Raw genomic sequence first — 14,648 nt, 5'->3', positions numbered from 1 at the left:
ATTTGCAGGAATAAACTAAGATGGTTTGGACATGTAAGAGAATGAAAGAGAAAAAATACCAAAACAGATGATGGAGATGAAGTTCGAGGGAAAGACAATGAGAGGGAGAGCTAGAACAACACAGATTGATTCAATAAAGAGGAGTGCCAAGGAGAAGAAATCTGGACTGGAACGAAATAATGGAAGGAAAGAGGAAGGTGAAGTGCCATAAATGCCCCGACCCAGCAGGAGCTGGATAAGGGGAAATGAGGATGATGATCTAACTTGTGCATTATACCACCAAGCTGCAGCACTGTTTGCGTAAAATAAGTAGGGGGACTGACTTTGGTCAATTTCCTCTACTAATTTTTTTAATTTTAAAATAATTTGTGAATATTATGATCAAGCATAAAAACATTATGTTAAATTTCCAATTATTCATTTAGAGCTTTTTCTATAATTTTAAATACAGTGACATATGTATTTAAATTAACTACACAAAAAAATGCACAATTCCTTTTTAATTGGCAAAATGTACAAAATTACATACATCTTCATGAACCTCGGCTTGCTCCTCCATGGTCATATATAATATTTCTTCACTTTGCAAACCAGTCAGTTCCCTTCTCCTCATGGTCCTTGCAGAGGGAACAGACGTCAGTCAATTTCTAAGAAATGTTCATACAGTTCCTAACAGTCTTCAAGTATATGTATGTCTACCCCTTGATCCAGTTTCCTTTATATGGGGTCGGGTAAGATGAAATTATATGGCATGTTTTTACAGTGGATGCTTTTCCTGAAACCAATCTTGGTTGAGGAGCTATAGATTACACTCATGTTAAAGAACAACATTTTTTGAGCACAAATCTGAGACACCTATAACTCAAAAAACTGGTAGCTATTGAAAGGATGCTGAAAACGGCTTTGGTTTTTTGTTTGTTTGTTTTTTTGTTGAGTATTCAGTCTGAAGGCTGGTCGGATCCTCAACAGGTCAGCCACCACCTGCCATAGATGGCGGCCTAGGCATCACTAAAGAGGAGTACTAGCGAAATGTGGAGTGAGGTAGTTTCCTGCTGCTTTCCTCACCGGGCCAGAAGGAGCTATTACATCAGTCTGTGAAATCTGTGCACCAACCAACCCTATGAGTGACATTTTCGCACCATTCCTAACAGGGATTGCCTGCCTAAGGAATGACATTGCTATCATCACTAATAAATTACCTTAGTAAGGCTTAGTTCAGAACTGTTTGTAATTAATACATTATGGTTCAGTTCGTTTTTGCTTTGTCTTGGTAGATTCAACAGTACATAAAAGAACTCCTGCAGGACAATTTTCTAGCACATTGGTATCTCTGAAAACCATAATTAGTAAATAGGATGTGAAACCAATAACATTTCTTTACAGTCTGGTTTGCTTCAATTACCTTTGTTCCACATGCACCAATGATTTCTGTGAAAATATAAAATAGCATGCAAATTAATATGAACAAGATACAGAAAAGTGTTCTCATAACAAAAGTTGTAAAAACTAAGAAAATCAGTTGTGCAATTACAGAAAGTCATATCTTAATATCTTATGTGACCTCCTTTGTTTTTCAAAACAGCATCGGCACATTTTTACATAGATTCCACCAATGTTTTGCAAATATTATTGATCTCTTCATTGTGAAACCATACCTTGATAAGCAAACACATCATGTTCACTTTCAATGAACATCCAGTTTTGCTATTCTCTTCTTACAAATGGCCCATAAATTTTCAATGGGGTTGACATCAGGTGAGTTGCCGGGTTAAGGGAGTACTTCAATGTTTCTGCCATCAAAGAATTGATTGACCTTCTTAGATGTGTGTATGGTGCAAGATCTTAGTGAAAACACTTTCATCAAACGGAGAGAGATTTTGTAACTCAGATACTACCCTCCTTCGAAGGACTTCTACATACTGCTCACCCTCATTATAGCCTTAACGGGGACTAAAGGTCCTGGCCCACTGTAGGTAAAACATCCCCAGAACGTCACTTTTGGAGGGGTGTTCATGTGCTTGTGAAGTTTTCTGAAAATTCCTTATGGGGATTACTGTAAGTACCGAAGTGCCAATATAAGGAAAGGTCTTCATTGGGGTAATTATATAAATGGGATTTTAAATAAAGGGTACAGATGGGTACACATGGTTGTGAGGGTATTTAGGGGTTGTAGTAAGGATATAAATCAGAGGGCATATAATTCCCTAATAAGACCCCAACTAGAGTAATGGTTCCAGGGTCTGGGACACTCACCAGGATTACCTGATTCGAGAACTGAAAAAATACAAAGAAAAGCAGCTTGATTTGTTCTGGGTGATTTCCGACAAAAGAGTGGCGTTATGAAAATGTTGTGAAGTTTGGGCTGGGAAGTGAGAAAGGAGACGAGGTGCTCGATTAAGTGGTATGTTACCATTATAAGTGCACACTGGAGCGAAACACTGGCAACCAGGAATGAGTTTGCTGGAAAATTTATAATGTCCAATAACAGACCAACTATATTGGTATTATAATTTTACTCATTTGGAATAAATATTCCAGGTTCCCTATGGGAATCAACATCTTTATCAAAAGTGGTACGTTCCGAGCTGTCAGTGAAGAAATGGCGTGGAATGACATAAGCAGACAACTAAGCTTGAGTGGAGCTATAAGTAGGCAAGAACACAATATGAAGATAAAGTTGGAATTCTGGAATTCAAGAGGACAAATTAGGGAATATATTCATTTATAGGAAGGGGAGTTAGAGATTAGAATAATTTACCAAGGGAGATGTTCAATAAATTTCCAAATTCTCTGCAATTATTTAAGAAAAGACAAGGTAAACAACAGATAGGAAATTTGCAATGTGGGCGACTGCCCTAAATGCAGATCAGTGGTGACTGATTGATTTATTGATTGAAACGAGAACTCCCATTTAATCTAATGTAGCCTACTGGTATTTAACTGTACGAACAATTTGGTGAGAGAGTAAAACTCTAGTTTTGGTTCTACGAAGTTCTTTTTTTTTTTTTTTTTAAGCAAGGGCCATATGAAAATAACTACAACGAAAGACGATTTTCAAACACCACATTGATTTGCAGATTATACATACTTTACTCTATTTTTTGACATAGCTGCCAAGTTTCTTTAAACACTTATCGCACCTTAACAACTAAGTTTTGAATACGCTGTTCATAGAAACTTGCCGCCTGCTCCGATAACCAACAAAACACCATGCCTATCCCAAAACACGGACACTATGTTCTTGTGCTGGGACAGAGTCTGTTTGGTCTTCACCTTTGCAGGCGAATGTGTGTGTCTCCATTCCATGCTATGTTGCTTCGATTCAGGCGTGATATGCGACACCCATGTTTCGTCTCTCGTTACGATCTGACTCAACATGTCGTCACCTTCTTCAGCATAACGAGTCAAAAAGTCATCAAACACTCAAATCTTTTGTTTTTGTGGTCCTCCATTAGGAGTTCAGGGACCTAACAAGAGCACAGTTCCCTAAAAGTTTAGGTTTTGAGAAACAATTTTGTAAAGCAATAACCTAGACACGTCAGGAAAGGCGTTTGAGAGAGCTGTTATGGTGAAGCGTCTGTCCTCATTAATCTTCGCGTCAACTGAAGCCACCAAATCGTCTGTGATCAGAGATGGGCGACCAGAGCGGGCCTCATCATGGACACTGTCACGGCCATCTTTGAAGTCTCGTACCCACTTACGCACTTTACCTTCACTCATAGCATTAGCATCGTACACTTCGCAAATCTATTGGTGATTGTCTGTAGCAGACAGATTCCTTGCCGACAAAATTCGTATCACTGACTGAACCTCACACAGGGAGGGCGAGTCGATAATCCTGAACATTTGAGCAAGCACAAAACAGAACCGTACAGGTTAGCAACAGAGCTGCAACTGAGCACCGTTGTTCCCGAGGCATGCTGGCACACAATGCGAAGCACGCGCAAACTACTACTGTCTACAACAAAACAGCCCTTACTTAAAAACACGCCTCGTATAATCAAGATGATTTGAGATTTCTTTGTTTATAACCCATGACATACCATCAATTTTAGCTAGAATTATACCAGAAATTCTGAAATAACCAAGCCAATTTTCCACTGAATGAATCACTGAGAATGACTTGAATAAGGTAAGGACTAGTAAAGTACATGTATGCTACATAATACTTCAGATACTTTCATATACTGTATACACAAAGTAATGCTAAACTGAAATAGAAAATTGCCCCTTTCTTGGCCTTTTTTCCTCCATTTATTGGGATTGGCAATTGATATGGATTTGACCTAGTTTTACAGCCATATGCCCTTTCTGATGCCAACCATATGTGGACGGAAGTATTCACTAGTGTATGTTTCTATGGTGCAGTGTGTTGTGTGTGTATGAAGAGAAGAGTATTAAGAACAACATGAAACAACATGAACGCTCAGTCCCTGAATCACAGGAATTAACTACGCACAGTTAAAATCCACAGTCCGGCTGGGAATCCAACCGTGGGCCCTCCGAACGGAAGACCATTATGCTGACCATTCAGCCACGGAGCCAGACAAACTTTCTTCACCTTATTCCAGCTATTTCTGGGGCCGTGAAACCACCCAGGCTCATTTTCGTTTCGGCCGGGGGTTTAAGGCCTCGCTGATGCCATGTGATATTTCAGATGATAATCATAACCCACAATCAACCAAGATTCAAACCTAAACCTTCTGAGTAGAAAGCAGCAGCTAGATCACTGAGCTAATCATTCATGTACCTTCCCCAATCCCTGAAATAAATTTAAAAATGTTAAAACTGGGTAAGAAGTTCTAAGCTACAAAGCTAAAACATTAAGTTCCTTTCATTATTACACTTAATCATACAAAATGCACTTCACTTTTTAAAAGCAAACGATAGATCTCACTAAGACAGAGTAATTGAGGGTACCATACTTTATAATGGTCATTCCTTGTTATAAGGTTATTTATTTTACACCCCGCCAACTACTTTTATGGTTTTTGGAGATGCCAAGGTGCCAGAATGTTGTCCCGCAGGACTTCGTTTGGGTGCTAGCAAATTTACCGTTAGGAGGGTAACGTATCTGGGCACCTCCAACTACTTCAACCAACTGAACCAAGATCAAACCTGCCAGGTTCAGCTCAGAAGACCAGTGCTCTACTATCTGAGCTACTTGGCCTGGCAATGGTCATTTGTGTTCAAGAACTTCTAAGAAAATATAACTGGGTAATTTATTCTGAAGTACAGCCCATAATTTTAGAACAGTCATAAAATTAAAGTGTTCAATTGAAAAATACTAAAAAGAACCTGATCAAGTACAGAAATATACATATTTTTAACTCTTTAAATTTAACCCCCCCCGTCGGTCGCGCCGTATCCAGAATTGATTATTTTCACCATGTTGGTTACTCCTGTCCGTATTGACTTGTATTCAAATTTCTATGACCATTAGGTAGAATAAAATATGTAAAGTATTGACAAGGCGGGAAAGTATTTTATAGAAATCCGTATCCAGAAGGCGCCAGCGCTAGTTTTTCGTGCCCTACTTCACAGCGCATGCATCTGGTGAACCTGCACTCACAGTATTTTCATAGCTCCCAGTGTCTTACAATACAGCTGAGAAGCTGTCATTGTTGATAACATTAGTGTTGGGACACTGAACGTTGGTGCCTACCGGATGCCACGCAACCTAAACCTTCCGTTTTTTTAGTACAGCCGGTAACTGTCAGTTTTTCAATTTAAACAATCCTAGTGACTTGAAATTAATACAGAGTTTACTTACTGATGATAATTTTGATGAAGAGCAACAGAATGAAGAGGACAGTAATACTAACGCTGAAGATCTTCCAGCTGAGAGCAGAGAAGACAGCTCCGATACTGAGGAAAGTGGAGCGGGAGATGAACCTCTTCTCAGGGACATCCTGTTTTATGCAGGGAAGGATGGAAACACAAAATGGGGTAAGCACCCTGAATCTAATCGTAGGAAGAAAACACCCCCACATAATTTGCTCACCAAACTGCCAGGAGGTATTGGTGATGCACGACATGTAAAAGATGAAGGTGAGTGTTGGAAATTGTTTATAACTGACGAAATGTTACATAATGTCGTTCGGTATACAAATCAGTTTATAGAACACGTAAAAACATTTTCAAAGGGAAAGAGATGCAAAAGTGACTGATATTATTGAAATAAAGGCATTCTTACGACTTTTATATTTGGCTGGTACTTTACATACAAACAAAATAATGCTTGAGGACTTGTGGGGCACGGACGGCAATGGAGTGGAAAAATTCCGTCTTGTTATGAATTTGAGGCATTTTAAATTTTTGGTTCGTTGCTTTCGTTTTGATGACAGGGTTACAAGAGAGGAGCATAAGAAGATAGACAGCTTGGCAGCTATCCAGGAAGTATTTCAATCATTTGTTGACAACTGTAAGAAGAACTATTCCCTTGGGGCGTTCATAACAATAGATGAAAAGCTTGAAGCCTTTCGTGGAAGATGCCGTTTTAAGCAGTATATTGCATCAAAACCAGCCAAATACGTGATAAAATATACGCCGTAGTGGATGCAAAAACTTTCTATTATCATAATTTGGAAATTTACCCAGGGAAATAGCCAGCGGGGCCGTTTCATATTAGTAATAAATCATCAGATGTTGTTAAGTGGTTGGCACAGCCTATCTATAACACAGGTCGTAATATTACGGCGGATAATTGGTTCACAGACTTTGACTTGATAGTTGACTTGAAGAAGAAGAGATTATCTTATGTCGCCACAATTAGAAAGAATAAAAGAAGTCTACCAGCTGAGCTTACGAATGCAAAACAAAGGGCAGTAAAGTCATCAATGTTTGTTTTCAATTAACATGCCACTTTAGTCTCCCATGTTCCTAAGACAAACAGAATTGTCCTGCTCGTTTCCAGTCATCATTTACATGATGACTCGATTGATGATGAAACTGGAGAAAATGCCAAACCTATAATTATGAGATGCTATAACGGGACAAAGGGTGGAGTAGATGTCGTGGATAAAATGAGTGGGAGTTACAACATAGCCCGAAATACCACACGTTGGCCACTGGTTATTTTCTTTGCTATGTTGAATGTTAAATGCTCAAGTAGTGGCTATTGGGAACGGAATGAATGTCAGTAGGAGGAGACTGTTCTTGAGAACACTAGCTGAGCAGTTGGTGTCAGAGGAGATTAGACGAAGGAGCATGAATCCAACAGGTCTCCATTCTACACTGCATTTCCAACTTGAAAAGTACCGACCTGCAGAGCAAGACAAAGAAGCAATAGCCACTGGAACTACCCTTCCTCCTCTTGCTGAAAAGAAACGATGTGACACTTGCAAGCTCGCTAAACCGAAGAGAATTACTGGAACATGGAAGAATATTTGCCATGAATACTTCGAAAATCTGGACTTGGGAAAATAAAAGGAAAGATGAACAGTTCATTCTGTATTTTTTCTTTAGTTCTGTACTACATTGCATACTTTTCTGTTTTTACGTTATTATCACCTATTTCAAATTCTGTGAACAAGGTTACGGTATATCATGCTATAGTTCTTATTGTTGAGTATATTATTGTGTGTGAAATAAATACTAAATAAGAGATACGTCACTGAGCATTCTTGTAATATTTGAAACAAGATAAAACAACCTGCAGGACTTTATTGTTGCTGTTAACAATGGAAATAAGAGTAAAATGAATGTCAACATTATTTAACTCAATTATATCCAAACATATCCACAGGAAATGTATTTTTAAAACTAATAACACAATGGCGCCTCCTAGATGCCGCGTGACTTATCGTGTCGAAATTAGAGCGCGACCGACGGAGGGTTAAATTTATCTGGAGTTTACCAATACTCAGACGTCACCATTCTGTTTCCTCAGAAGGGATATAATTAATCATAGGATATAGACTTCATGGTTCTATCCGTATTGAATTGGAATTACAATATACTTAGGCCCTATTAAATTAATGTCATAATGGCCCCCACTTTCAATACTATAATATTCTAAATTACATTAATTAGGGACTAGTTTTGGCCGGGGCTGGCCATCTTCAGCCTTAATGTAAAACATCTAATAACTAAACAAATGTACATGCACACAATTGACATAAAACAAATGAAACAAATATATACAAATTGACATTAAAAACTGGGATGAAATTATGAGTAAATTTGAAAATAACTAGGTTCTAAATTCTTGCATCTTGAGTATGCTCATCATCGAGACTCTTTCATGTATTAATATTTACAGAACTGTTAGATCTAATACTGCTAATGATTACTAATTCAACTGTAAACGGGAACTGGTAAATGTTTATCCCGTGATTCATCACCAAATCTAATTAAGCCAGGCCGAGTGGCTCAGACGGTTGAGGCGCTGAACTTCTGACCCAAACTTGGCAGGTTTGATCCTGGTTCAGTCTGGTGGTATTTGAAGGTGCTCAAATACGTCAGCCTCGTGTTGGTAGAATTACTGGTACATAAAAGAACTCCTACGGAACAAAATTCCGGCACCTCGGCGTCTCCATAAACCGTAAAAACAGTTAGCGGGATGTAAAATAGATACCATTATTTAGATATTATTAAATAGGTATTAAAGCACTTGCCATTGTAATTTAAAACCTTTAATCTGTAAATGTAGGAAGTTCTGCATACAATAATTTAAAGGACGACCATCTAAACATAAAAATTACGTAAAATTTCCGCATATTTTAAAATGTTTTAGGTTCATTTTTCCGCGAATGTAGAATATTAACTTCACATCTCTGTATAAACACAATAATGAAAAAAACAATTACGGCAGAATCATTATTGACATTAGACTGTAAAAAAAATGTTTAAAAAACATGAAAGGTAGTTTAAAGTGACATCCTTGATCGCGAATCATACAAGAACCGTCTTACTTAAACTACTAGAGGTATACATGGAAATAATAAATCCTTCAAACCCCAGTGATACGAAATTATCGAACAACAAATGAGCCTATTGGTGCCTCCGTGGCTCAGGCGGCAGCGCGCCGGCCTCTCACCGCTGGTTTGCGTGGTTCAAATACGTTCAAATCCCGGTCACTCCATGTGAGATTTGTGCTGGACAAAGCGGAGGCGGGTCAGGTTTTTCTCCGGGTACTCCGGTTTTCCCTGTTATCTTTCATTCCAGCAACACTCTCCAATATAATTTCATCTGCCATTCATTAATCATTGCCCCAGAAGAGTGCGATAGGCCTCGGCAGCTGGCACAATTCCTATCCTCGCCGCTAGATGGGGACTTCATTCCATTACTGACCCGGTCATTGCCTGGAAACAGGCTGTGGATTTTCATTTCAAATGAACCTATTACATCATATATAGCAGTTCATAAAACAATAATGCACGAAATGCGGGCAGAGGGCATAAAAGTAGATAATGTGTGACGTTGCTATGAGCCAACTGGCTTCTCAGTGAACACGCGGAGGACCTATACAGAACAGGGGTATCCTTTACTTCACAACCAGGGACTTATATATTTAAATACTTAATAAAATCGACTCCAATACAATACCGAACAACTAGTGCCACTGTTGGGATTTCCAAAACATAGTGTTCATACCTCTCCTTGCAATCAAAAGCAGATACCTAACAGCTAACACTAACAAGGCGAAAATGTGAGTGCATGATGCAATCGTTTACGTAAAGATGGGTAATCAGCACATAGTATAAGGAGCAGTAAGACAATAGGGCCGTTAAACTGTCATATATATGAAATAAATCACAGTACAAATACACCTTGCATGGAAAATAGCAGAATTCTAACCTTCAATTTCATCCACACATCATAAAGCCTTATACTTATTGGACCAAAATGCTATCACTTACTTCTTTAATTTGGGGAAACTTTTTCTTAGTTTCTATTGACAAATTTTTTAAATCATTCTGCAAGGATTCTAAAAACTTTTGTGCGACTTCGTTCCCTGTCGTTCCACCAACACAAGCCATTATCGACAATTTAAGCAATTTCTGCGTATGCACTATTTCGGTATTTACACTTCATGTCAACCGTATGTAAATGACTTTGTATATAAGTCTTTCTTAAAGTTCATTCATTTCATAAGCTAATATAAACATTACACTACTTCAGTGAGTTGGCACTGCGAATAGTAAACATATGTCGAAATCAAGTGCAATAGATGGCAGTACTGAGAAAAAGACAACGAAATTGTGTGTCATAACCCTCCAAATACATCTGAGTTTCTTATACAATGGTATGGTCACGTCGTATATCATTCTAGAACAAATTAAACGCCATTAAGCTAACCAGATAAAAATATTAATGGCGTGTGGCCTCCTTCGAGTTGACATCGTATAGGCGACCCGTGCGTCTATGAGGATGGGGCCTTACCTATGATGAATTCTAATGATGAAGACGGCACACACACCCAGCCATCGGAATTAACGGATGAAGATGAAAATAACCGACCCAGCAGGGAATCGAACCCGAGATCCTCTGGGCCAAAAGCCAGCACACTAACAATTTAGTCATGGAGCTTGACGTCGATCTAAATGAAGTAGATGTATTGACGTTCGTTGGTACTCAGAGGAATAGAGAAAATGAAACATATTGAACAGAATCTAACAATTGACGACATCAAATTTTATGAACCTGAGTGCGAAAGAATCACATGAAATGAGATCAACCTTTGAACTATTCCAAAGACATACCATTAAATTTCACGTATTAAAAGGATCCACCTGGGCGCCAGTTCCTAGCATGGTCAATTTACAGTATATACCGTTATAATCTCATCATAACGCACTCACATCAGTAGAAGCTGTTAAACTTGAACTATTGTCATAAATAATTGCAGGACGGAATGAAAACGCACACCGTATTTTAGTTTTTAAAATACCTCGTACAAGGGCACTGAGCCACGAAAATCAAATAAAACATCCATGAATGATGTCATTTACCTCAATAATTCTCAACTTGCTAGCAAACGATACCAAGAAACAAACACAAAAACCAAATAAAAAATAGCATTAATGAATAAACTGGCGTAAGACATTGCTGGGGGTGATAGTATTACCGGCAGCTCTCAACATCACGAAAAGAAAATACAGCATCACCATATACACTCCCTATAAAAGGATATATGAAGAAACAACCACAGTGAAGAATAAAGTAGATAATGTAAATGTCGGTGGCGGACAAGTGACATAGAGTATACTATTTGAAATACTATAGTAAGGCCCACGAGAGTTGAAGTCTGACAGGTGAGCGGCGAAAGCTGTAACTACGAAGTACGCTGCGTTGTCATAGTTACCTCCATTCGCAGCCTACCACCCTTTCAGACAGGCTGAGTGTTTAATAAAACATGTAGGCCTAGGCCTAATACAATTCATTTACCTTGACCGGTTCCTAAGCTCGTGTTAATAATTCCAGCATTTAAGACAGAACACGACATTATCGATATATATATATATAAAAAATTCATAATCACTAACAAAATCATCAGTTTCTGACAATAACCTCAACAAACGCACATGCTAATCACAGAATAGAACAACACTACCCACATTGATAGTTTTTTATTATTTAACTCCGATTGTTAATGGTACCTGTACAACTCAAAAATAATCTGCGGTATAATAAACACAATAGGAAGACGATACTTCATCGAGAAAAGAAATCAGTCAGAATATGAATGACAAAAGTGACTGAGAGCAAGCCAACCCACGTGGTGATAGCATCCTAAAATGTTGCAACTCTGTTATCATTACCATAGCAACAGGCCATTTTCGAGCAGCGTTAGTCAACTTTTTCTCGCCGGTAAGACATAAGACTTCAACTCTCGTGGGCCCTACTTTTAAACGTTACACCACGGCCACCTACATCTCTCACAGAACATGCTGGTCTTGAAAATCGTTTGTGAAGCCCAGCATACAGAATTAATTGAAAAGTTTCTCCGAAATGCCCCAGCAGCGCTGGCAACCTATGAAATTGATATGAAGCTGTGCACCGTAATGATCGTATTTCCAGTTTCATATGTACTGTTTTGTTCCCGAGTATTGATAATGGGTTCATAATAGGGTGTTTTTATTGAGAGTTCATAGTAATGCACTAATCCGTTTTTTATTATCCAGTGTTGTGATTTGATTTTTATTGTCTTCAAAAATCTTCGAATATGGGATATTGTAGTGTGCTTTTTGTACTTCGAACAAAAACAAAACAAAGGAGCTTTATCATTTCACAAATTTCTTGCAGACAATGAAAAATATAACAATTTGTCTCAAAGCTATTTCTCGCCATAACTTCGCCATAAACACTCCTTTAGACGCTAATTCATTTTGTTATAAAATGTGTAGTGTGGTGATTTGGTTTTCTTGAACTGTCTTTGCAAATATTCCAACATGTCATATTGCTGTTTGCCTTTTGTACATCAAAAAAGAAAAGGACACATCCTGACATTTGCACCTCACACGATGCGATTCTGAAGTTTCCTACGATGAATACGATATGTCGTTGTATTAGACCACCTCCACGTTAATCTTCTCGCATGCCCGCGGCAGGTCTGGGCACGATGAGCACTGAAGAATAAATAGCCGGAAAATACAACATATACACAGGCAGAAAGATAACGAAAAAGGAAAAAATGAAAGAAATCAGTGGAAGCCAAATCAAACAAAGGTAACGGGGCGATACATTAGTTACGAAATTTGTTTGGAAGGGTAATAGGGAGGTTCATTCAGGGAATCGGGGTGGTCTAGGGAGTGGTGATAAGGGTACAGAGATCTGGAAGTCAAGTAGGGATGACATAAAATGTTAGTGTTGAACTGTAGAAGTACTGTAAAGAAAGGAATATAATTAATTTAATTGGTAGTATATGTACTTACGAGATATTGTAATATCAGTTGAACCATCGCTGATAAATGATATAATGGATGCAGAAATGTTCTCACGAAACTGGTGTGTGTATCGTAGAGATAGGATAGGAATGGTGGGGAGGGGAGTATTCATTCTGGTGAAAGAAGAATTTGTAAGCTACGAAAATGTTAAAGATGACAAACATGAAATTCTAAGTGTAAGGCTCATTTCTAAAGATAATAGGCAACTTGATATCTTTGGAGTGCACAGACCGGGAAAGGGTAGTGCTGACACGGATTCAGATTCATTTGATAAGATAATCAGCTATGAGGGAAACAACATGAAAGAGAATGTGATTGTAGCGGGAGATCTGAATTAACAAAATGTCAACTGGGAAGGAAATGAGAACGACCGGAAGCATAACCAACAAATGGCAAATAAGCCAATATGGGAAGGACAGCTGATTCAGAAAGTGATGGAACCAACTAGGGAAAATATCCTGCACGTGGTGCTGATAAAACCAGACGAGCTCTATAGAGAATCGGAAGTAATATATGGTATTAGTGATCTTGAAGCTGATTTCACCGTAGTTAAAAATAAATTTGATAGAAAGGAAGCTTTTAAAACTAGGACTATTAGCAAGTGCTATATGGCTGATAAAGCAGGCATGAGGCAGTTCTTAAAAAGTAACTATGATTGGTGGAAAACGGCAAATAAAATTGTAAACAGGCTTTGGGATGGGTTTAAAGCAATTGTTGAGGAATGTGAAAACAGGCTTGTACCTTTAAACGTGGTAAGGAATGGTAAAGACCCACCTTATTATAATAGAGAAATAAAGAGACTGAGAACGAGGTGCAGATTGGAAATAGACTTAGAAATGGCTGTGGAAGTAAGGAGAAATTGAAGGAACTTAATTAGGAAACCGAATCTAGCAAAGAAGTCAGCTAAGGATAACATGATGGCAAGCATAAATGGCAGTCATCCAAATTTTAGGAAAAAATGGAAGGGAATGTATAGGTACTATAAGGCAGAAGCTGGTTCCAAGAAGGACATTCCAGGATTAATTAATGAAGAAGGGGAGTGTGTATGTGAGGATCTTCAAAAGGCAGAAGTATTCAGTCAGCAGTATGTAAAGATTGTTGGTTACAAGGGTAGTGTCCAGATAGAGGAGGTGACTAATACTAAAGAATTATTAACATTTACATATGATAACAATTACATTTACAATGGGATACAAAATATGAAAATTAGAAAAGCGGCTGGAATTGATAAGATTTCTGGGGATATACTAGATACAATGGGTTGGGATATAGTACCATATTTGAAGTAGCCTAATTTGATTATTTTTAGGTTGAAGGAGCTATACCAGATGAATGGAGAGTTGCTATAGTAGCCCCTGTGTATAAAGGAAAGGGTGATAGACATAAAGCTGAAAATTACAGGCCAGTCAGTTTGACATACGTTGCATGTAAGCTTTGGGAAGTCATTCTTTCTGATTATATTAGAAATGTCTGCGAAATTAATAACTGGGTCGATAGAAAGCAGTTCGATTTAAGGAAAGGTTATTCCACTGAAGCTCAGCTTGTAGGATTCCAGCAAGATTTAGCAGATCTCTTGGATTCAGGAGTTCAAAAGAAATGTATCGCGATTGACCTGTCTAAAGCATTTGATAAGGTGGGTCTTGGGAGACTACTGGCAAAAATGAGTGCAATTGGGCTAGACAAAAGAGTGACTGAATGTGTTGCTATATTTCTAGAAAATAGATCTCAGAGAATTAGATTAGGTGAAGCTTTATCCGA

General features: G+C 38.3%; 1 protein-coding gene across 2 annotated transcripts in view; it reads right to left on the bottom strand.

Moving 5' to 3' along the window:
• The window catches only part of mon2 (Mon2 homolog, regulator of endosome-to-Golgi trafficking), a 583,018-nt gene extending 572,884 nt beyond the window's left edge, over window positions 1–10,134 (bottom strand). For both annotated transcript variants that reach the window (XM_067140860.2, XM_067140862.2), the window contains exon 1: window positions 9,864–10,134. In XM_067140860.2, the coding sequence (XP_066996961.1) occupies window positions 9,864–9,983 (120 nt within the window). In that variant the 5' untranslated portion in view covers window positions 9,984–10,134. The remainder of the gene's footprint in view (window positions 1–9,863) is intronic.
• Window positions 10,135–14,648: the final 4,514 nt, after the last annotated feature.

The sequence above is a fragment of the Anabrus simplex genome, chromosome 2 (genome assembly GCF_040414725.1).
Source record: "Anabrus simplex isolate iqAnaSimp1 chromosome 2, ASM4041472v1, whole genome shotgun sequence".
NCBI classification, from domain to species: Eukaryota; Metazoa; Arthropoda; class Insecta; order Orthoptera; family Tettigoniidae; genus Anabrus; species Anabrus simplex.
Note: the sequence above shows the minus strand (reverse complement) of the source record. Positions and strands in the feature narration are given on the sequence as shown.